Genomic DNA, 24,144 nt, shown 5'->3' with positions numbered 1-24,144 from the left:
TATCACCCAAGCAAGAGGCCCCTGTCCCTCCTGGCCACTCAGTGTGGGTCATTAGACCTGGGCAAGGACACCTGCCTTAATGATATGACCGATGGCCAGAACCTGGAAAGAGAACTCACATAAACCGCAGCCGTGCACCCCCTAGAGAGGGCAAAGTGCGGGCGGGCTCTACCTCCCTCAGAAGCGTGAGTTGCCCATGGGCCTGGGGCAGGCAGACGTGCTCCTGGCACCCAGCTGAGGCCTGGTGAGGGCTGAGGTAAAAGGGAAACTACTGTGGTTTGAGATGCGGAAGTCCTCAAGATAGCTGGCCCAACTAGGGTGATTCATGGTCTTCCTCCCCAGAGCCTACTGTCCCCATCCCCTGAGTAGTACTCAGGGAGAGCCCACTGCCTCCTGCCTCTCCCGCAGGTGCCCTTCTCTGTGACCAGGGCTCACAGTGCCCTCAGGCGGTGCTGCTGTCAGAGGAGGCCAGGGGCCCAGGACGTCCCTGCAGGTGGTCTCCCGGACCCCAGCTCTGCAGCATTGCTCCTCTGGGTTCCATGGCAGGGCCAGGTGCACTTATTAAAGGGCAGTGAGACAAGCTGACCATAGGAGGAGGGTGGGGACGTCACACCAGGGTGCGCGCACAGCCGGGCAAGAGGAATAGGTGCTCATGTCCCACAGAACACTGCAGCTGTAGCTGTGGCCAAGGACAAATGGAACGCTTCAAGACTGCAGGAGGAGCGTTGGGCTGGGGCACGCACTGTGCGAGGCCCTGGGCTCGAGCCTCAGCACCACATAAAAATAAACAAAAAAAGGTTTCCTATCCATCTACAACTACAACAGAAGCAGAAAACAAAAATCCACCAGTGGAGACAGGAACGATGTGTGTCTAAGTGACGGTCATACCGTGCTGTGTATGAACAATCACTGTGTCAACTAAAAACAAATTGCATTCTCAAACGCTTACGATAAAAGGTGCCTCACTCCAGGTCTGAAACCTCAAAGGCAATGGAAACTCCTTTAGTGAGTAACAGGCAGATGGTGTCCCAATCCTGGGGCCACCTGCACGGCTACACTGCACTGAAACCCTCACCTTAGGACGCCCACTCCCCAGGCAGCCGAAGCTCCACGCCCTTGTGCGCCAGACCAGGGGCCTTGATTACCTGGGCTGGGATCCAGAACAATGCTGAGACGTGACAGGAAAAAGCCTTAAATATGAGACATTAAAAAGGAGAGGGAGGAAGAAATCCTAACGATGACAGGGACACTGCTTCTACTCTTCACAGAAGCTCTGGTGCCCACGCAGGTACACGCAGGCCGCACAGCCCCCCCCCTCCCCCGGGCGAAAGCCACACCCCCACCTGAGCACTTCCTGCTCTCAGCACCTGGCCACCCACCTCCTGCCCTCAGCACCTGGTCACCCACCTCCTGCCCTTAGCACCTGGCCGCTCACCTCCTGCCCTCAGCAACTGGCTGCTCACCTCCTGTTCAAGCATCAGGCTGAAAGCTGGACCCCAGGTTGGCCCAGGGAAAACGCAAGGCCAGTGCAGGCAGCACCCCCTGCAGCGGCCTTAACACTGAAACTCTCCAGACAATGACTGTCTAGATTTGCTCATCAACCTGGAGACAGAGACAGCGGAGGACCAGCGGAGGATGGCACACATGTGAACCCCCGAACACACGTAACAGGGCAAATCCTATGAGGACGAGGGGCGCTCACCACCGCAGCCCCTGACCTCTGTGCCTGCAGACACAGTGGACTGTGCAGTCCCTGCTGACTGGTGGTCTGGCCCCATAAGACAGGCGGGTGAGTACATGAAGCATGTAGCCAGCTGCTGGTGTGAAGCCTCTCAGGTTCCGGTCCCTGCCACGGGATCCACACTGCCCCCATCCTGCCCTGGCAGTGGAGGTCACATGCAGAGCCTTAGCTGACCTGGGACAGGCACATAGCAAGAGTGAACATGAACTTGTGTTTTTGAGGTTTTTTTTTTTTTATATTTATTTTTTAGCTGTAGTTGGACACAACACCTTTGTTTTATTTATTCATTTTTATGTGGTGCTGAGCATCAAACCCAGGGCCTTGCACGCACTAGGCGAGAGCGCTACGTTCAGCCCCAGCCCCATGGACCTGTGGTTTTAAAGCAGAGATCTGGAGGCAATGACTGCAGCCTACCACGGCCCTGCTGTTGGCCAAGTTTACAAACCCTCCCCGAACCTGCAACCCAGACCCCCGTCTGCCCTGCAGGTTGGTCGGGACCACGTAATGCCTGCTGAATTATGAGTATCAATAGGACTACGGAGTCTGGCCCAAAACCCACAAAGTACGAAAAGATGCCGAAACCAATGGAGCAACAAGGACACTTCCAGTCAAGCAGGGAAAGACGGTGACTTCAACCTCATTCTAGGTGCAGACTCCTTCCACCAAACTCTGACTACAAAGTGCTGGAAGGGGATACCCAACAAACAGAAGACCCTCCCCAGGAGGGGATCTTCAGAAGGTCACAGTCCACTGCTCTGTGCCTAGACTCCACACTCCTGGTGGGGTCTCATATCCCCCTGACACAGCACAGCACCAAAGCAAGAAGGCCAGCACTCACCTGCAGGTGGGCACTAGACAGAACCAGTGCACGCCTTCAGCCCCAGGCCACGTCCTCAACTCTCTGGGCCCAACGCAGAGAACCTGTCCCCTGAGGTGGCTGAATTCAATGGCTTACTGGTAACAGGTAAAGAAATAAGCATTTCGTATCAACAAAGGAGTTCAACTTTAGTGATAATTTAGTTTTAGCAATGAGCTTCATAGAATTTTGATAAACTGGTCTGTTTATTCAAACACTTATCAGAATTTGACATACTAACCTGTTTTTATTCTACCTGATAGTGACTGAGAGTTTGAATCCACAATATTTGAGTACTCTATGTCCAAGTTGGACTTGTTAGCTTTGTTAGTTATGTGCTTAGGAGAATTCTGAGTGTTAAGTTTTATGAGTGCCCAAATGAGGTTCCTTGAAAGTTGAGGGGAATCAAATATATAGAATCTGTAAATGTGATCTAAAACGTTTAAGTCTCAAGCTCTGTGGGGATTTAATTCACCAGCTGCACACAGAAACAGTTATGTAAGGAGATTTAATATTCCTGAATATTAATTAAAAATCATGTAGGTATTCTATGCAGGAAGGTCACCTGGCGATAAAACCACACACCGAAAGGGAGGTTCACGCTCCTTGATAAAAGTGATGTCTGCTCAGTGCTGTGTTCTCCCAAGGCACTGCGTGTACTTCAGCTGGACTCACCATATTAAAGTAGTGAGAGGCTGTTACTCCTATGAAGACAATGGGGGGCGGGGGGTGGCTTTTCTTTGTCCCTTCCAGCGTGGCATCTTCCACCTCCTCCAAGGTCCCGAGAGAAACACAACTGCCTTGTCTAGGAGTCACTGTCTGGTCACCGACTCACTCCAACTCCTCCTGCACCTAGATACCCACTCCCATGATGCACTTCCCCTCCATGTACACAGTAAGTGTCAACACATTTAAACTACTTGAAGTGAATCTAATGGTGATCACTGTGGTGCTAGTCACACGTGACTGCAAAACAATCTCATCCCATCAGCTTCCTCAGTCTCCTAATCACAAGGTCTTACCTCATTTAACCCTATGGAAAACCATCTTCTGGAAGATGCGTTAATTAGTCTTCTAGCTCACCAGGTAGCAGATTTCACAGGAGTGTCACAGTAACTGAATGGCATTTTTAAAAAGTCAAATAGTTTAAAGTAACTTCCAAAAGGTGCCCAACTCTTAAAGAGCAGAACATATAATTTAAGATAAAGTATTATTCTTATAAAACATAGCTGACTTCAAATAATTAAGAGAATGTGTCCTCAGAGAAAAGAAAATGATCAGACAAAAAAAAATCGCATATAAACATATAGTTTCAGATTTTATTTTCATAATTATCTTCCTATAGAAGCAATAATCTGTATTTCTATAACAACACATTTAATATTTTACTCGTCAAAGAGCTGGAAAAAATAGGAATAAAGCACAGATTCCATTCACAAATACCATACTCTGCATATGTATAAATAAATTCAATATATTAACTATATCCTGCAGACCGACTTCACTCGCTGCATTAACAGAAATTGAACACTGGGTTCTGAGCATCTCATGCAGACCCTCATTTGGTGGAGCGAGGACGCTGAAGCCGGGGAAATTATGTTTATTGTAAACACCAAATTTTCCACTTGTGACCACCTCAGGATGAAGGGCTTTATGCAGGTGGAAAGAAAAAGTGAACCAATGCTCTTCCCTGGATTCCAGGAAGAACAGCCCTGGCATCCAAAGACTCTCTCTGTCCTGCACACCTGTTCCTAAGGGCAGCCGGGGGGCTCTCTGTCTCAAGCCCAGCTGCATGCAGCCACAGGATCCACTGACTCATCCCTTTTCTCTTCAAGTTCTCAGTATGAGGGAAAAGTCAAATTAATTTCCCCCTGCAAGGGGATAATGAGTAATATGGTCTAGAGATAGACAGTCTAAAATATCTTTGAGTACCACCAATCTGTCTAACACAGCTAACTCGCTCAAATGAGCATTAATATAGGACTCCAGAAGTTTCTGACTGGATCTTTGAGTACACACAGCAATAATGGGACCTTGGAAACATTGATTTCTCTTTAAATAAAAATGCCTAGCACAACTTCATTTTGATTGCTCATACTCTCAATACTTAATGAAAATGAGCATCAAATTCATGGGTGTTCTGCGTCAGCCCCACAAAACAGAGGATACATTGACCCGTACCCACTCGAGCACACCTGCCCAAGGGTGCTCTTCCAGCTGAGCTCTCCCCAGAACTGTGGCCAATCACTCCGATACTTCTCCTAGTGCTTCCGGAAGTCCACACTAAGCACACTACAGCAAACAAGGGGTGCCCTCCGGGACAGGGTGTGAGTGAAAGGAACCTGCTCTGGGCATATGGCCTGCGGAGTGTGCCCTGCTGCTGCTGCTCCTCCTCCTCCTAGCCTCTTTCCAATTAACAGATTATGAGATGGGTCTAAGCCACCCGGGGTGCAAAAGGAATGCTTCAAAAATAATATTTTAGTAAAACACTATGAAGTATGAAAATATCAGCAGCCCTGGGCTTTAAATACGTGTCACTCAGGAACAACTCTTCTCTCTCAGCCACATTTTTGCAGTACACAGCATTTCCCACGTCAGGAAGAGCTGGTCAAGTGGCAACTCTAAATGAGCAAGAGATCATCCCTGCAGGGAGAAGCAGCCATGGGTGCAGACTGATGGAAACAGGGCCTCTGTCTTAATGCACAGAAAGGTCTCCACTGGCTGCTCCTGGTCAAGACTCAGGTAGGGTTACAGACAATCACACTGTACTGATTTTTTCTTTTTTGATGGAAGAAACACTCACACTTCAGAAAGAACTAGAGACATTTACAGTATCATTTTAACAGGCTACCTTTAGAATTTGGTAAAATCACATTTAAAAGCTTAAATGCATCTTTTACTGGGCTAAATAATATTGTGAGCCTCAAAATCATTTCAGTATCAACCTTGTCTCTTAAAAGATTTAACAATTAAAGATATCTAATATCATGGGAGAAAAATTTCCTCTTCTGCAAAACAAAACAAAAAAGGTTTCAAAATAATCATTTCTACCAGTAAACATCACTTTTAGCAGCAATATTAAATAAAATGCAAAGAAAATGTTCTAACAATAAATTATAAAAACCCAAGAAAGAATAATATGCCTATTTCTCCTTTGGTTTAGGATAATTTGTCTAGAATTTAGCTTGAAAACTTTGAAATCAACTGTATTAATGTGTGACAGTATAGTTTCAGCTAATTTTTGCTCTTACAATGCTTCACAGGGGAATTAGCTGATTCAGGAAAATGGTAACTAAAATTTCACCTTTGTTAGCATTCAAAATCCTGACTTCACTGGAGTGCAGGTGCCCCCAAGCCAGCCCCAGGTCCATGAACATGCGTGCCAGGGATTCTCCTCCTCCTCCTCCTCCCCGCTCCTTCCGCAGGTGCAGAGCTAGCAGAGTCCTCCTGAATACTCATCCTCCTCCTCCTCGGCAGCTGCCGTGCTGACGCCGTCAGGCTTGGCCTGTGGAGTTGCTGGCGCTTTCTTCTTGATCCCCCCTCCTGGAACTACCAAGCTCAGGCCCAGCTTAGCGTACTGTTAATGGCAAAGCATGATCTTAGAGCTGGAAAACCAGAATCCCGACACACGCTGTCTCAACAACAGTTAACTCCCCTCCAGAACACCAAGGCCACCATGAGATAGAAAGCACACGATGCTGCCATCAGATGTTTCATGATCAAGATGTGACAGCTGCAAAAATATCAGCTCCCTGTCACACTTGGAAATCTGAGATAATGTGGACATGCAGAGTTAGGTACTCCTCCTAGTACCTATGAAGTACAGCTCGCCTGAATAAATCAGAGTGTGAGCTGGGGGCAAACTGTGTTAAATATTATAAATTTATAAAAGCACATGTAAGAATTTACCTAGAAAAAACTGGCTTCTCCACATGTATCATTTTTTAAAAAAATTAAAGGTCTTTAAATGATTGAATTCCAAAGTTATCAGATCAAATAAATGGGCGCTCACAAACCTACTGAAGAAGGGAAACAAGAACAAGCCACGGATAGCCACAGCTCGTGTGTGAAAGGTGTCACGTGAGGCTGTCCCCATAGTGACTGGAGCATTCTTCACAGCTGTTTGATAGCTGAGATCCCTGAGGCTTAGATATGGCCCATTAACAACCTGCTTCACACAGCTGGCCTCAAAGATGTCCATGGGCTGCAAGAGCCATTTCATGATGGGCCTCTTCTGACAGGGCACCTAAAAGCAGCTTATTACATTGGGAAACCGACAGAGGACAGCAGATGGAAGGACAAGGTGAGAAGCGAGGCTGGGTTACAAAGTGTGCACGTGGTTAACATGGTTAGATGGGTATTAAACGGCCGTAACCCAGGCAGCTGACCTCCAGACTCCCCAGACCTATGGGGAAATGCAAAGGCATGGGCCAGCTCCTCTGAGTGCGATGAGGCAGGAGACCGCTGCCTCCCAAGAGCAGAGGGGCAGGCTGGCCCAGGGTCCCCCGGGAGCAGAGGGGCAGGCTGGCCCAGGGACCCCTGGGAGCAGAGGGGCAGGCTGGCCCGGGGCCCCCAGGAGTAGAGGGGCAGGCTGGCTTAGGTGCCCCCAGGAGCGCAGGGCCAGGCCGGCCGGGGCACTCACGTCATTGTCCATGTACTTGAAGAGCGGAGAGCTGCAGACCTCCGACACCTGGTCCTGGTCCTGCTGATCGTAGCCCTCCAGCAGCTGCTCCAGGGCGGCACAGTCCTCGCTGCCGCTGAAGCCAGGTATGCTAGGGCAGGACAGGGCACACGTCAGTTTCCCTGGGGGCATTGCGCCCCAGCACAAGCCCGCAGTCTGCAGCCACCGGGACTGTCACCAGGGTGAGGGAGGCTACTGGTGCCCGCTAGGTGGGAACAAGTATGCTGCTCACACCCTGTAAGGCACAGGCACAGCCTGCTCAAGGAACCAGTGAGCCCAGACCTTACTACTGAGCAGATACCAGCACAAGAACCTCCTTCTAACCTTGCAACACACAATCTGAGCACTTTCCTTTCTTCTTCTTTTTTTTTTTTTTTTGGTTGTTGTGTCCCTTATTTCTTTGAAGTTGAATATAACAAAATGACAAGTCATTCACTCCATGCAGACCCACAGGGGGCGGGCGGGGGGACGACAGGCAAGAAAACACCTTGTAAACCAAAATCTTTAAAAACCAAAATTGAGTGCTCCTATTCCATTTATAAAAAACGGTTCATGGCCAAGCAGCAAGCCTGGCTTAAGGAACAGAAATAGCAGCACTGTAGGTAAGAGGAGTGAGCCTGTGCCTTACCTGTAGCTCTCCCTGACACACCTCTCTGCAGCCACATAGTCGTTTCTGTGCAGGTGAACCAAGACTTGAGCAATTGTTTTCTAAAATGAAAGAAAATCATGGACCAAATTGACACCTACTTCATTAATTTCCTGGAAGCATTTAAAACACCTGGAATTTAAGAGTTTTGGTTTATATACAGATGTATAAATTTTGCAGTAGCTTCTACAGGACATCTGAGAAAAGATACCCTACAACAGTAACTCTCCAACACTGATGTGTGCATAAACCACCCAGGGACTGTGCTGAGCAGGCCCAAGACCAGCCTGAGATGCTGCTGCCATTCCCAACCTGCTCCCAGGTCTGGGGACCATAAAATCTGAGAACATAATCAGCACATGCTTGAAACAGAGTTTCTTTCAAATACCTCTATGATCTTAAAAAGGGAATCAAAAAGAAGAGGAAGGACCCATAGCTCTATAAGTACCATCTGAAATTCTTTTTTTTTTTTTTTTAAATATTTATTTATTTATTTTAGTTTCCGGCGGACACAACATCTTTGTTTGTATGTGGTGCTGAGGATCGAACCCGGGCCGCACGCATGCCAGGCGAGCGTGCTACCGCTTGAGCCACATCCCCAGCCCCCATCTGAAATTCTTAACAAGATACCTGTAAAGAGTATGAATGGAAACTTGAAGTAACAGGAACAATGACGTGAATCAACAACAGAAAGAGTGGTGAGACCAGGACGAGGCTGACAGGAGTGGGAACAGCTCTCCGTAGAGTGCTTTCAGGTCTTCACCATCTCCACTCTTTTACTGTTCTATCTTCAAATTGATGAGTCTTTCTTTTGTCATCTCCATTATAAGATTAAGCTCACCTAGTATTTCATTTAGTCCTAAAATTCCCACTTACTTCATTTCTATAGTTTTCTATGATATTAAATTTTTTTCTATAAAAAATAACAGGTCCTCTTTTCCATTCCTTCCCACTATGTTCACCCTTTCTTCGTGGAGCAGGTGTAACCAAGTGTGTATGTGGGAATTCCACCAGCTGGGTCATGCTAGGGTTGGTGCAATTCTCTTTTCTTAAAGCTACTCTTTTTCCTGGTTTTATATGATGAGTAATTCTGGACTGTACCCTGGGTGCTTGAAAAGGTCACACTGCATAGACTGACGGATTTCTCAGGAGTGTGGATGTTTTTAGCGGGCAATCAGTCATCTCAAGCTCAGACTACTAATGGGACTGGCTTCGGTGGGCAGCAGTTCCAGTCATAGCTCTGATCCTTTGCTGTCCTTCAGCTGCTTCTGGACTGTCCCACAAATGAGCTCTTCACGGGTAGGGGAGACCTGGACAGTGCTGAAGCTGTCCTGCAGTTCTAGACTGGGCACCACTGCTCTGGAGACGAGGGGGGCTGCGTGTGCGGGGACTCCCTTCCCATGCTCTCTCTCGGCTCCTCTGAACCATCCCAGCTTAGCTCTACAACTAGAGCTCAACCCTAAGCTAGGCCAAGGGGGAAGAGGGAAACAGCAGGGCCTCTCTCCCAGCTCCTCTGCCCAGAAGGATGGGGTTTCCTTTGAGCTTTCTGCTGCTGCAGCCTGAGCCCTGCCGCGTGACGGGGATTCTCAGGGAAACACTCCAACAGGCAACAGAAACCCTACACTGCTTGCTACTCCCTCCACCTGCTCTTCTTCACTTTCAGGGTCCATGGGTGGTGGCTTTCTGTATTTTATTTGGCAGTTTTAGTTGTAATCAGCAAGACAGGTCAGAGAAATAGCCCATGAAGTATTATTTTACAGAAACACAAATATCCACAGAACCCTTGCTTATTCTTACTTATACCAATATGGAAAATTAACTAATGTAAAGCCAAAAACAAGCCATTTCAAGAATACCTTATAACAAGTTGGGTAATTCTCAATTTCCTTATAAATATTTTTTTCTTTCTGAATAGAGAGTGCCGCCTCATCAAACCTGAAGACAAAACGAAGAAATGTCAAGGCAGGGTTGAGTGATCTGTAGCAGAGGTCACCAGAGATGTATCTGATGTCACAGACTGTAGAGAAACAACAAAGACAGGTGTTTCACCAAGTGCTCCGTAGGCTGTTCGCAGCAGCTCTGCTCACCTGGCCTCAGGGCCTGCTCTCCCCTCCTAGGCATCAAGCTGACACCCCAGGCAAAGGAACTGAGTCAGCTCAAACGGAGAGCTCTAGTTTGGCAGGGAGAGCTCTAGTTTGGCAGGGACCATCGTCAGTGTCTGACAAATCCCACCAACTGCTCCGATAAAGGTATGAGACAAACCCTGACTTCTGCACCTGACTCCTTTCCCTGGGTGCGCCCTCCTCCCTCCCAGGCATCCCTGCTACGCCACGGGCCCCCGTGAGCCAAACCCTGCACCTTTCACCTTCAACACTCGTCTTTTCTATCTACCCTCACCCATTCTCTTTTCTTCATCCCACTAAGGTCAGAGTAGAAAGATAAGAGGAAGGGGATTGGTTGAAACATCTTCCCACCCCTTTCTCACTCCCCAGCCTTAACTCCATCACACCCCGACTGGCTGCCCATCTCCCTGTGAAGTTCCTTCACACTCTGAATCTCAGGCCTCCCTGACTAGCACCTCACTCATGTCTGGCACCACCTGCCGTCTTCCTATTTCTCTCAACCCCACCAACAGTCTGGATATGGCCCAGGGACGTGGTCTTGGGAGCTGACACAACCCAGTAACCAAACAGCACAAGATGCTGCACTGTTAGAACACAGAGGGAGAAGAGGTGCTGTGACCCAGAGTAAAGTAATGCCACATGGAACAAGTTGCACGATGTGCTCTGTTTCTCTGCATGTTTATCATCTTTAAAAAAATAGTTGCATACAAGTCTTAGCAAATAAAAAATCAGTATTTTCCATACATTTTATTAGATAATAGATTGAAATTAGAAATCAACAGTAAGAAAATTTATAGAAATCACATAAACAAATGGAGATTAAACAATACTCTTTCAAATGATGAATGGATCATTGAAGAAATGAGAGAAGAAATATTTAAAAAGCCCTAGAATCAAACAAGAATAATGATCCAATACACCAAAACCTTGGGGACACTATTAAGATGTTACTCATAGAAAGTGGCTTCATTAAAAACACAGAAAGGTCCCAAATAAACAATCTAATGCTATATCTCAAGGCCCTAGAAGAACAGGAACAAACTAATTCCAAAATCAGTAGAAGACGGGAAAAAATTAAGATGAGAGCTAAAATTAATGAAATAAGAGTATTTAAAAAATACAAAAGATCTTTGAAAGATAAACAAGATTGGGAGATTGGGTTGGGGTTGTGGCTCAGTGGTAGAGCCCTTACCTAGCATGTGTGAGGCCCTGGGTTCAATCATCAGCACCATATAAAAATGAATAGATACAATAAAGGTATTGTGTCCAACTGCAACTAAAAAATAAATATTAAAAGAAAAGAAACAAGACTGATAAATAACTAGCCAAACTAACTAAAAGAATGAAAGAGAAGACCCAAATCAACAAAATTAGAGATAAAAAAGGAGATCACCAGAGACATTTCTGAAATCATTAGGAGATAATTTGAAAATTTATATCTTACCAAATAGGCAAACTAGAAGATACTGACAAATTCCATATAACCTTACCCAAACCGAACCAAGATACAGAAAACACAAACAGACCAGTACCAAGCAATGAGATGACAGCAGTGATAAAAGGCCTCCCAACAGAGAAAAGCACAGGAGGCCAGACAGAACCTCAGCAGAATCTACCAGATCTGCAAAGAACTAGTATGAATCCTCCTCAAACAATTCCATGAACTAGAAAAGGAAGAGACACTTCTAAACTCAATTCTATAAAGCCAGCATCAGCCTGATACCAAAACCACACAAAGACACAGCAAGAAAGAAAACTATAGACCCAAATCCATGATGAATAGAGATAGAAAAATCCTTAATACAATAATTAGAAAAAAACACCTTGATCAAGTGGGTTTCACCCCAGAGATGCACGCGTGGCTGGTTCAACACATGCAAATCAATAAATGTAATTCATCACTTAAATAGGACCAAGAACAAGAATCATGTGACCATCTCAATAGATGCAGAAAGAGCCACTGACAAAATCCAGAATTCACTCATGTTAAAAACTCTGGAGAAACTAGGGGCAGAAGGAATTTACCTCAATGTTACAAAGGTTGTACGTGAAAAACCCAAAGCCAGCGCCATTCTGAAAAGACAAAAAACTGAAAGCATGTCCTTTAAAATCAGGACAAAGATGTCCACTCTCACCACTTCTACTCAGTATAGATCTCAAAACTCTACCCAGAACATCAAACAAAAGGAAATTAAAGGGATACTATTTAGGAAAAAGAAATCAAACGATGTCTATTTGCTGATGACATGACTCTATAGTTGGGAGACCCCAAAAACTCCACCAGAAGACTTGCAGAGCTAAAACAGATTCAGCAAAGTAGCAGGATACAAGATCAACATACATAAATCAATAACTTTCCTGTTCTCCACTGATGAATCTGCAGAGACATAAAGAAAAAACAAAAAAAAACTCCATCTTCAATAACCTAAAAAAAAAAAAAAACAGAAACAAACAACACACCCCACAAAAACAACTCAACTTTAGAATAAAATCTGGAGGTGCAAGATCCATACAATGAAAATTACAGAACACTGCTGAAGAAAGAAATTAAAGACGATCTTAGAAGATGAAAAGACCTACCATGTTTATTTATGGCTTGACAGTAAATCAATATCATCAAAATGACCATATTAACAGTGACATTCTTCACAGAACTGGAAGAATAAAAGACCCAGAACAGCTGAGCAATCTGAGCAACACGAGTGAGGCTGGAGGAATCAGTCGTAACACCTGGTCTTCAAGTGTACCATGGAGCACAGTAACAAGAACAGCACAGTGTGGTATAAAGACAGATGTGAAAACCAGTGGGAAGAGAAGACACACAGACAGATCCACAGTCATCTGATCCTTGACAAACACGTCAGAAACATATGTTGAAGAAAAAAATAGCCTTTCTGACAAATGGTGCTGTGAAACCTGGCTATCCATACACAGAAGAAAACTAAGTCCCTGTCACTCACCCCGCACAAAAATCAGCCCAAAGTGAGTCAGAGACCTAGGAATTACACCACACACAGTGAAACTGCTCAGAGAAACTATAGGGGCAACAATCCTGACACATGCACCAACTTCCTTAATAAGACGCCTTAAGTTCAAGAAATAAAACCAAGCACCACTAGGTGGGACAGCATTAAATTAGAAAGCTTCTGCACAGCAAAGGAAACAAGGCTGTGAAAAGAGGACCCACAGAATGGCAGAAAGTCTTTGCTAGCTACTCTTACCACAGGAGATTAGTGATCAGAATATATAAAGAACTTAAAAAATGAAACACCAAAATATCTTAAGAATCAATCAATGGGAAAAAGATCCAAAAGAAAACATTTCTCAAAAGGTAAAAATGCAATTAGCCAACAAATATATTTAAAAATGTTTTAACACCCTTAGCAATCAGAGAGATGCAAACCAAGCCTACACTGAGATTTCATCTTACTCCAGTTAGAATGGCAACCTCAAGAACACAAATAACAATACTGCTGGTGAGGATGTGGCAGGAAAAGGTACACTGACAGATTGTTGATGGGACTACAAACCAGTATGTCACTTTGGGAAGCAGTACGGACAGTCATTTAAATACTAGGAACAGACCACTGTATGAATCAACTACTCCACTCCTTGGTATTTATCTGAGAGAGCTAAAATCAGCATACTATAGTGTCACATGCACACCAATGTTTATAGCTGGCAAGTCAAGTAAACTAGTTATGGAACCAGCCCAGGTGCCCATCAATAGACTGTGGATAAGGAAAACGTGGTATATATAAACTCTGCAGTTCTACTCAGCCATAAAGAATGAAATTTATGTCATCTGCTGGTAATTGGATAGAACTGGAGAACATCATGCCAAGTAAAATAAGCCAGACTCAGAAAGTCAAGGGCTAAATGTCTTCTCTCACATGCAGAAGCTGAAGAGAAAAAAGAATTTATAGATATATATGTGTGTGTGTGTGTGTGTATGTATGTATGTGTATGTATATGTGTGTGTGTGTATATATATATATATATAAAAAAATTAGAATAAATAAATAATTATATATACATGTGTATCTATATATGTATAGATCGATAGGTACGTATATATATTTATATATATAATATTCAATTGTGTATATACATATATATATATATATATACGTACCTATCAATCTATACATATATACACATATGTATATATATATAATTATTTATTTATTCTAATTAGTTATACACAATGGCAGATTGCAATTCATTTCATATTACACATATAGAGCACAATTTTTCAAGTCACTGATTGTACACAAAGTATTCTCACGCCATTCGTGTCTTCATACATGTACTTAGGGTAATGATGGTAACTCATTCTACCGTCATTCCTACCCCCTGCCCCCTTCCTTCCCCTCCCTCCTCTTTGCCCTGAAGTTCCTCCATTCCTCCCATGCTCCCTCTCCATTGTTATTATGAGTCAGCATCCTCTCCTCATATCAAAGAAAATATTTGACCTTTGGTTTTTTGGGATTGGCTAACAGCATTATCTTCTCCAACTCCATCCATTTACCTGCAAATGCCATGATTTTATTCTCTTTTAATGCTGAGTAATATTCAATTGTGTATATATGCCAAAGTTTCTTTATCTGCTCATCTACTGAAGGGCATCTGGGTTGGTTCCTCAGTTTAGCTATTATGAATTGTGCTCTATAAACATTGATGTGGCTGTGTCCCTGTAGTATGCTGTTGTTAAGCCCTTTGGGTATAAGCCAAGGAGTGGGATAGCTGGGTCACATGGTAGTTCCATTCCCAGTTTTCCAAGGAATCTCCCTTCTGCTTTCCATATTGGCTGCACCAATTTGCAGTCCCACCAGCAGTGTATGAGTGTACCTTTCCCCCCACATTCTCACCAACACTTATTGTTTGTATTCTTAATAGCTGCCATTCTGACTGGTATGAGATGAAATCTTGGAGAAGTTTCGATTTGCATCTCTCTAATTGCTAGAGATGTTGAACAATTTTCATGTTTGTTGATTGATTGTATATCCTCTTCTGAGAAGTGTCTGTTCAGTTCCTTAGCCCATTTATTGATTGGGTCATTTTTTTTTTTTTGGTGTTAAGGTTTTTGAGTACTTTATATATCCTAGAGATTAGTGCTCTGTCTGATATGCTTGTGGTAAAGATTTGCTCCCATTCTGTAGACTCTCTATTCACCTCACTGATTGTTCCTTTTGCTGAGAAGAAGCTTTTGAGTTTGAATCCATCCCATTTATTGATTCTTGGTTTTAATTCTTGCACTATAGGAATTTATAAAAGGGGTTCTCATGAAAACAGAATGAATCAGTAGAGTAGGAGCAGGGGAGCAAGGAGAAAAGAGGAAGGGACAGAAAGGGGAAGAACTGGGGACTGAAACTGACCAAAGTATATCAGGTGCATGTATGAATGTACCACGATGCATTCCAACTTTATATATAACTATAAGCATCAATTAAAAAAATAAGTAAATAAATAGAAAGAAGATCAACAGAGTAGAGGAAGGGTATGTGGAAGAAGGGGAGAGGCTGAAAAGGAGAAAACTATGTTATATACATCTATGAATATATCAAGATGAACCCCACTATTCTGTGTAACCACAATGCACTGAAAAAAACACAACTGCATATACACATAGTGGCTTGGATGCTGGCATTACTGCTCTACATGATATGAGTCACCCCAAATTTCTGTGAGCTACGACCTGGCTACCAGTACCTTATAACACAATGCTAGAGAAACGCATTTTGAATTGATGACTTTTTGGAAATAGGCCTGTTTATAAGTTAGCGTGGGTGGGGGTGAACATCAGAATGCTACGACGGCCCCCAGGACTTTTGCTCCTCATACATATTCCCTGAGTGATCCCTCTTGGGTGTGCACATGGCCTCTGAATATGTGGGGGCCTCAGTCCTGTTATGTGAGACTGACTGGCTAACAGAGTGAGTGGTCTGTCTGCAGGCCTGAGCTTGCTGGGTGAGCCCTAGAGGGCCTGGGCCCTGCCTGAAGGAAGGATCAGCAGCAAACTACACAATGCAAACTGTCTATGGGGGACAAACCAAGGCACTGAAGGTGGACTCGAGTCCAGAGTAGTCCCTGGTCAACAGGTGACTAGAGAACAGGGAACATGATGCAAAGGAAGGAATCCTGCCAACAACCAGTGAGCATGGAAGGACCTGAGCCTCAAATGAGGTAAAGGCCACACCTGCCTCCAGCCTGGTGGAACGCGTAGCACAGATCCCCCAGGGATCCAGACTGCTGGCCCACAGACTCAGTGAGCACAGCTCTGCCGTGCTAAGTCTGGGCAATATGTCAAGCAAACAGAAAATGCCAGGGAGACCACACGGATCTGTGTCATCTGTAACTGTGAGCATGAGCTTATCACAGTCTATGTGATTAATTAAATAAATAACCTCAAAATAGTCTGTGGCCACAGTGTCCAGATTCTATCAAAGGATCGGGAGCGTCTCACACATTTAACTACAAAAGCCACATTTTTCACTAGGGATTATTTATTTCTTGGCACAAAAATAGCATTTCTGTGTTCTTATAACTACTTAGCAAAAGAGGCAAGAGAAATACTGTGCATTTATTTAAGTTCTTATTCAAAAAAGTTGATCAACTTCACTAAAAGTTCATGGAACTGTCATATAAAGCCATATATTTTCATGTATATCTAAAAAAATATTCACAACTTATAATAAAACACAGATGACTTCAACTTTCCCATCAGGTAATTCTTACTACTCCTTAAAAAAAAAAAAAAACGTATCTAGCTTTGCTGGATAATTATTTTTTTAATTAAAAAAACTTTTTTTTAATGGTCAACAGACATTTATCTAATTAATTTATTTGTTTAAATGCACTGCTGAGACTTGAACTCAGTGCCTCACCCATGCTAGGCAAGTGCTCTACCACTGAGCCACAACCCCAGCCTGAGAGTGTTTTTATCTTCTTGTAATTCCAAAAAACAAAAAACAAACAAACAAAAAAAAACCAGTGAGATCCAAATAAAACAAAACAAAACAAAATGTAATGCTGAGGGCCATTGCTAAGTAAGAATGACGCATGGCATGACCCAGGTCATTTGCAGTGACATTGCATGTAAGGTGACCTTGCTCAAGGACCAGGGCGGATCGGGGGTTTAGGGCGTTCCTGGTTTAGGGCGGTTCTAGGTTTAAGGTGTACCTTGCTGGGAATAGGGCATATCCTGCTGCCTCAGGCGCGCCGGCTCCTTGAGTTCCCGTTGAGTTCTCGCGGGATTGAGAGAGTATTTGGGATTTTGCCCAGAATGTGGAGTCCCCCAGAACGTGTGTAGAGTGTCAGTGTGAGTTCGGGAATGAAGAATTGCGGTTTGAATCTACAAGGCTGTGAGTGGCTCGTGATTTTGTGCCCAGCCAGACTGCGGCAATGTAAACTCCACAGAAATTATTTGTACATGATAGGAAACTGTCCCGATACCTTGTTCATCTCCAGGAGTCTGTGCCCCAGGTCTTACGTTTAGGAAATAATGACACAACCTGACAATCAAGAAACTACTTTTGTGGGTTAGCATTTAAGGAACTTTTGTCATTTATGGAATATACATATTTTTTCTTAAGAGAAAAACATAAAATACAACCAAATAATAGACCAAGAGCCACCCCATAGCTATGCAGAGTGCGGTGAATGACAAACCTGGCATTACACTTCAGCAACACAGGTCTTTTAAGACTGAATTCAAAGGGCCTAGATAACTTAGATGTCAGGTTTTCTACTTGGCAATCTGGTGTGTCTTTGCCCTAAATCATGCACAGTCCCAAGTGCAGATTCAAAGCACAAACAGACACGGAATAATTTTCAAAGATGTACCTGCGTCCTCGTACTAGCAGTCTTGAGGCTTTTCCCAACAGTTCAACAGCCTGCCGGAGGCGCTCCTCATTCTGAAGATAGATATCAAAGACAAGGGAGATTTGTGGCTTTGATGTAGAAATTTACCCCTCAATAACAATTTCCTAAAGTACCAGCACTGGATTGAGGGTACCAAAGTGGGTAGTCTACTTCACTACTCTTTAACAGAGAAAGGGAACAGAGTTTGGTTATAGGCTTGGAAAAGCTTTAAATGGCAGCCACTTCATTTTCGTTTTCCTATGTTATAAATCTAAACATTCTAATTAATGAAAAATAAAAGACAAACTTACTTCAAACACGTTAGCTGTCTGCTGATATAACTGTACAGCCTTTTCTGGATCTACATTTTCTATAAGCCTAAATGAGACAAGAGAATTTGACTTATATGAGAAAAATAGAATTTGTTTTCCAATGGACTTTAGTAAAACAGAAGAGTCTCTGCAAAGCGATGTTTCCCACGAGAGCTCTGCACACTCACTTGCCAGCTCGCTCCAGGGCCATGGCTGCGGTGTCCGGCGTGCCGTTCTCCAGGTACATCATGCTGGCCTTCTCAATCAGATGGACTGCCTCTGGAAGCTTCTGCATTTCCTGTGGGCAAAGCACGCAGCACAGTCAGAAAACAGCCACTGAAGGAACTCAGAGTTAACCATCAAATTCAGTTATCTTGTCCCTATTTCATGAGAGTAAATGACTCAAAAACTACAATAAGCATATTGGAAATGGAGGGTCTTTATGTGGTTATATCCCATGAAGCTTCAGTTAACCAAGCCAAAAACGTACCAGTTAAGTTCTACATTTAGTTCATCAAAACATCACAGACTTTCAGTAAAACTATACAAACTGTAGAAACAAAAAAAAACTTGCTCTCTATTCTTTTCTAGACATCACAAGTCTTTAAACTTTTACTGAGTAACTCTATAAGTAAGCCCTATGCCAAAGATCACAAACTGATAGCTCATTTCCAAGTGTGTTTTATTTGAACCATGAAGTATTTTAAAATCAGATATGTTCATAAAAATTTTGTTTTCATGGCTTCCTTAAAAAAATATTAAAGGCAATGGCAATGGCATGTTTGCTGTCCCACATGGCAATAAAAAGCCAGGGCTGGGCAGCAGGTGTCCCTGTTAGAGGAACAAGCCCCCTCCTCCTGCCTCGAGGCCCAGGCTACCACATCCATTTCAGTTATTCCCCTGTGTCCATTCACCACAAGTAGCCAGTTTTCAGTGGCTCATGTGACTTAGCAACTTTACTGCCCACTATGGAGCAGCAGGATATGAAATCTAACAATAACAAAATGACGGAACCAGAGGGCCTCTGTCCACAAACTGTCACTCCCTTAGCCTTGCTGGAGGATAAGTGAGAAGGTGCGCAACACACTGGTGGATATGACAGCCCATAGGATCAACTGTGGACTCTGTACGTCAGGCCTCCTAATGCTGCCCGGTGATGTCCAAAGACATTTAATTCAAGCACAAGACCCTGCCAGAGAGCATCTTTACTCATCTGTTGTCCTATCCATTAACCTTTTCTTCAAAGTAGCACCTTTCCAGTCCTCAAATTAAAAAGACACCTGAACATTAGAAACAATGCTTGAACAGCGTGGACACAGAGGGCAGCTCAGGACAGCTGTGCTGTGAGAACACAGTGCTCCACCACTGCTGCACCAGGACAGGACACCCTAACAGCAGGCACAGTGCACCCACATTGCAGACCACCACCTGGGAGCTTCCTCGTTCTCGGGGAAACAAATGGGAGGTCACAACAGGTCCCTGGCTGCTGTGGCTGTAAGAGAAATTCTAGTTGCTAAGTCTAATAACCTGACTTCCATCACCAAATAGCAACTAGTTGCATGTTTAGTAAGAAAAACTTTATTTCTATGGCCAAAGAACAATTTATAATGAGGAAGCAGCATAATTTAAACACTTTCCTATTATTAAAAACCTACATAATTACCAATTTTTTCAATAAAATGCTTGGGCCTAAATATTTGATATTTCTTTATAATAGATGCACAGTACTGGAATTTCTGGGCCAAAGAGTATAAAAAACTTTAAACTAAACATGTTAACAGTTTTTATTAACATTCTTTATTCTTTCCAATGTTTCTAATGTTCTAGAATCAGCAAGCATTCACTGAAAAAAATCAGTAAGTTAACACTATAAACGTTAGAGAAAACAAAAGCTTTATTAAAGTGTAAGTTTTTAAAACAAAGTTTTAGGAACATTAAATAATTCAAAATAACTCTACCATATTTGAAAACACATAAAACTGGAAAGAAAAACATTTCATCTCACTTGCTACCTGGCATACCTTGAGAGTCACACTTCCTGCCCAACCACAACAGGATATTAATTCCTAACCTGCTTTTAAGCAGCAAAAATATGTACATTAGTCAAAATATTTCATCCCAAAAGAATCAGTGAAAGCAGCAACTGCTGAGTCTGTGGCTCTCTCTGTTGCCAACTGACATTTATAAAATAAGCAAATATCTCTTCTTTCTATAGCCCAGGAGAAATCAGAAAACAAATACTTGTAAATTTTTATTACATTAAGATGTCTTTAAGTTCTCCAATGTAGGCAGACTTCTCGCACTGCTGCTTTCTGAGCAATACGGAGCTCAGGACCTGACCATCCAGCTCCTGCCAACACACATTCCCTTGCATTTCACACTGCCTACCTTATGATACACAAGCATGCCCTGTGGGTCCAGTTAGTGCTGTCCTGGACAGGAAATCTTAACTTGGCATCTGTGCTTTACAGTAAGAAACCTTCTCTACCTCCACATAAGTTCCACTTTAACACCCTCTGAATGATTCACTTCACCCACACAACACTTTGACACATTACTGACCTTTAGCATCATGCCAGCTTGCTCATAAGCTCTGCAAAGAGAACACAGTTTCTCTGATGAGACCTTGGTATAAGGAGGGCAAGGAGAAGCTCTGTAGGGAGGTACAGCTGGTGGGGAAGTGACTCCAGGGAAGCTGGCCCTGGTGGAGGCATGACCTATCACTCGAGGTGAGGGTTATAGTTACATACACTGCACCATCATTTTCTTCTTCTTTTTAATTTTTTTAATTTTCAGGGGCAATAATGCCTTACATTTGAGTTGCAGAAATTTTATTTTGTAGATGCAAAATTAAGTAAGGCTTGAAGAGGCTAAATGTTAAACTTAATCAGACAAACTTAAACCTAAGTTTTAAAAAAAAAACACTAAATACTCTCCACAAAAGCAGGAATATATGTGTGTGTGTGTGTGTGTGTGTGTGTGTGTGTGTATATACACACACACACACACACATAACCAATACCTTCCATTGGTACTATAACCTGTCAGGAAAGGGGAGGAGGATCCTAATTCACTTGTTTTTTCATAGGCTAACAAAACAAACTTGAAGATATAATGCTGAATTTCATTTCAACACCTTTAGTTAGGGGTGACTTCATTTTTAGATCAAGTCGAACACTGAAGCAAAAGCATTAATTATTAAAATTTAAATTAGTTAAATTAATTCAAAATAATTCACTATTTACAATATAACATGGCAAAACTTTGCTGGTCTATTATATAAATAGCAACATTTAAAACAAAATTAGCAAATATACAAAAATGTGGAAAATTTACTTACTTGGCAGCATGAAAAAGACTGAATGGATGTAACAATGTCAAAATTAAGGAAAAAAAGAGGCAATCAATAGTTTCAAGGACCTCTTATATAAAAGTTAACCAAATCACTGCCAGTTGGCTCCAAAAGACAAATCCTACAAACAAGTAAGAACAAACAAGACAATGACTGCTGCTGTCTCCTAAAATTACATGATTCACAAAAACACTGGCAGAACACCCCATAGATTTTAAACTATTTCTATTATATGTTAATCTAGATTTTTACCAAAATGCAAAATTATTATGACTCTAATTTGCAAGTAAAACAAACACGTTTTAATTGGTAGATTTAAAAATACCTTAGGAAGAGTTATTGTTTTAAACTACTTTACAACTCTTACCATAAATGCTGACCAAAGATTGCATTTAAAATATTTGTATAAAGAGTTTACGCATTTTCAATGATATTTCTTTATAATAGATGCTTCACTCATCAGCACATGCCTACAGAGTTCCCTCCCCTGTCACAAGGAAAGCCATCAAGCAAAACCAGTTTCCAATGAAGATCCCTGAAAAGTGTATCTTACAATGAAACGTTACCACAATGCAACAGGAAATAAGTTTCTGTCAAAATCACCAAAGTCGTTTAATTCTTTTAAAGGCTGAAAAAGATACGCCCTGTTATTTTCATGGGCAACAGCTTCCCTCAGGCAGGCATCTTTTGCTTGTTCAAACTGTTTGGCATTTTTAAAAGCAACAGCTGAAACAGAGAGAGAGAAAAAAAAGACTTTCTACTTCCATTATTAAAAAAAAAAAAAAAAACTCAAATCATTACTAAAATCTGCATTTTATAAATATCATTAAATATTCTGATTTCAAATACTTAGGAAGTTTCATAAACCTTTAATTACTTTATTGTAAAGCAATTTCCTTACAACTTTTCTAATTATAAATATTTTAGAAGAATTTTCTAAACATTTTCTTTAACTTGTTGACTACTGACAATGTTATCAAGTGCTACAGCAGTGCTCCTATCGGTGCCAGGTAACAACAGCCTGTTCTTCAGTCGTGAGGACAGCACCTTACTTCAGCCTCAGACTTCATGAGAAAAACACTCTTTCATTATAGCTCAATCAGCCATCTAAATGGAATACTAATAAACACATTAGTTTTATAATAAACCTTCCCTTTTGGCACAATTTTTAAATAAATATCTAAATATGTGTGTGTATAATACATAATTACATGTTGACCTATTAATGTAATATATACATGTATATTAACATACATGTAATATATATATATATATTTTTTTTTGTTTGTTTGTTTGTTTGTTTTAAAAGATCCTTTATACGTGTTTAGGTCTCTTTCAAAAAGACAGCTCACTGATCAAAGAGCTGAAGTATACTGACAACTGTTTTAAAAGTGTACTCATCAGTGCAAAAGAATTAGGAGAGTTCCTAAAATGCAATTTAGCAAATGTTGAAAACTTATCAAGAGTTGCTCACAAAGTAAAAGCACACAGATTTAAGAAAAGTGTTATGTATTAAGTGTTATTTCTTAAAAATACTCTTGAAATTTTTTAATAAAATTCTGAAAACTAGATCTTGAAACTACTCCCATCCCTCATTTTCCATTTTAAAAATTTTACTGATTAAATGTATTTTGCATAAACCCTTCAAGTTAAAGGGGTTATGCAAAATACATAACATGAACATGAAAATCTGACTGAGATTTATTTCTGAAAGCAGTGTGTGGGGCATAAAAAATAAATCTGTTAGACTCCCTCAAAGAGAAGGCTGGCCTCAATTTCAGAAGCCTCCTGCATTAGGTGTCCATGAACTTCATATGAAGCTGGAGCTTTGAATAAAGCAAAGTGCTGAACACTCATTTGCTGGCTTTTATTTTACACAAAAAATAAACTCTAGGGTATAGTTGCTAGTTTCCTTGTACCTGATTTCTCTTCTTTGGTGATAAACCAAAGCTTGCCCACAAGCACTTGACCTAGGTGGTCTCTATGCCAGGCTCACAGATGTGATCAGACTATCACTAAGATGCAATGAAAATGTGTTTGAGGAACTTTAAAATTTTATTTATATGTAAAATAACAGAGATGCTGAAAGCCAGCCTACCATTCCATAACTAAAATCACTAAACTTCTAGCAAATTCCTGTTGCATATTTCAGACTCTTTATATCTTAGTGTCTGTATGTAGCTTAACACTTCATGAATATATTAAGTGTATCTCAAAGTGAGGCTCATTAAAAAAACATAACAGGGAAAAATTCGATTTGCAGACCGCTTCCAATGAGGCTGTTAAAAAAAAAAAAAAACTTTAAAAAGAAAATTCTTTATTCAATAATAGGAAGCATAATAGAGGAATACGGCAAAACATGGTAAAACTATGGACACAATACTGTATACAAATAACTGAAGTTGGATATAAAAAGAAGGCTAAAAAACTGCAGCTGGTACCACCAACCCTACCCACCTCTGCTGTCATGAAGAATAGGCCTGGGACCCTAACTCGGCGCTCAACACACATGAACAGAAAAAAATACTATGGCTTGTTAAGTTGGTCTGTTTTTTTTTTTTTTTTTTTTAA

General features: G+C 42.1%; 1 protein-coding gene and 1 long non-coding RNA gene across 3 annotated transcripts in view; one reads left to right on the top strand and one right to left on the bottom strand.

The window, feature by feature from the left end:
• Positions 1 to 3,896: 3,896 nt before the first annotated feature.
• The window catches only part of Napg (NSF attachment protein gamma), a 21,929-nt gene continuing 1,681 nt past the window's right edge, over positions 3,897 to 24,144 (bottom strand). The window contains exons 2-11 of one of the 2 annotated variants that reach the window (XM_015506040.2): positions 22,215 to 22,299; positions 21,562 to 21,579; positions 20,784 to 20,814; positions 18,410 to 18,519; positions 18,222 to 18,288; positions 17,893 to 17,963; positions 9,781 to 9,859; positions 7,907 to 7,986; positions 7,240 to 7,369; positions 3,897 to 6,174 (exon numbers count right to left, since the gene is read on the bottom strand). In XM_015506040.2, the coding sequence (XP_015361526.1) occupies positions 6,031 to 6,174; positions 7,240 to 7,369; positions 7,907 to 7,986; positions 9,781 to 9,859; positions 17,893 to 17,963; positions 18,222 to 18,288; positions 18,410 to 18,519; positions 20,784 to 20,795 (693 nt within the window). In that variant the 5' untranslated portion in view covers positions 20,796 to 20,814; positions 21,562 to 21,579; positions 22,215 to 22,299 and the 3' untranslated portion in view covers positions 3,897 to 6,030. Of the gene's footprint in view, positions 6,175 to 7,239; positions 7,370 to 7,906; positions 7,987 to 9,780; positions 9,860 to 17,892; positions 17,964 to 18,221; positions 18,289 to 18,409; positions 18,520 to 20,783; positions 20,815 to 21,561; positions 21,580 to 22,139; positions 22,300 to 24,144 lie in introns of both variants that reach the window. The other variant, XM_015506039.2, reaches the window with a different exon arrangement.
• The window catches only part of LOC125617880, a 10,528-nt gene continuing 3,467 nt past the window's right edge, over positions 17,084 to 24,144 (top strand). The window contains exons 1-2 of the long non-coding RNA XR_007349001.1: positions 17,084 to 17,453; positions 18,070 to 18,072. This is a non-coding gene — a long non-coding RNA (uncharacterized LOC125617880). The remainder of the gene's footprint in view (positions 17,454 to 18,069; positions 18,073 to 24,144) is intronic.

This window comes from Marmota marmota, unplaced genomic scaffold (assembly GCF_001458135.2).
Source record: "Marmota marmota marmota unplaced genomic scaffold, marMar, whole genome shotgun sequence".
NCBI lineage: Eukaryota > Metazoa > Chordata > Mammalia > Rodentia > Sciuridae > Marmota > Marmota marmota.
The sequence above is the reverse complement of the archived record's forward strand: the minus strand, read 5'-3'. Positions and strand labels throughout refer to the sequence as shown.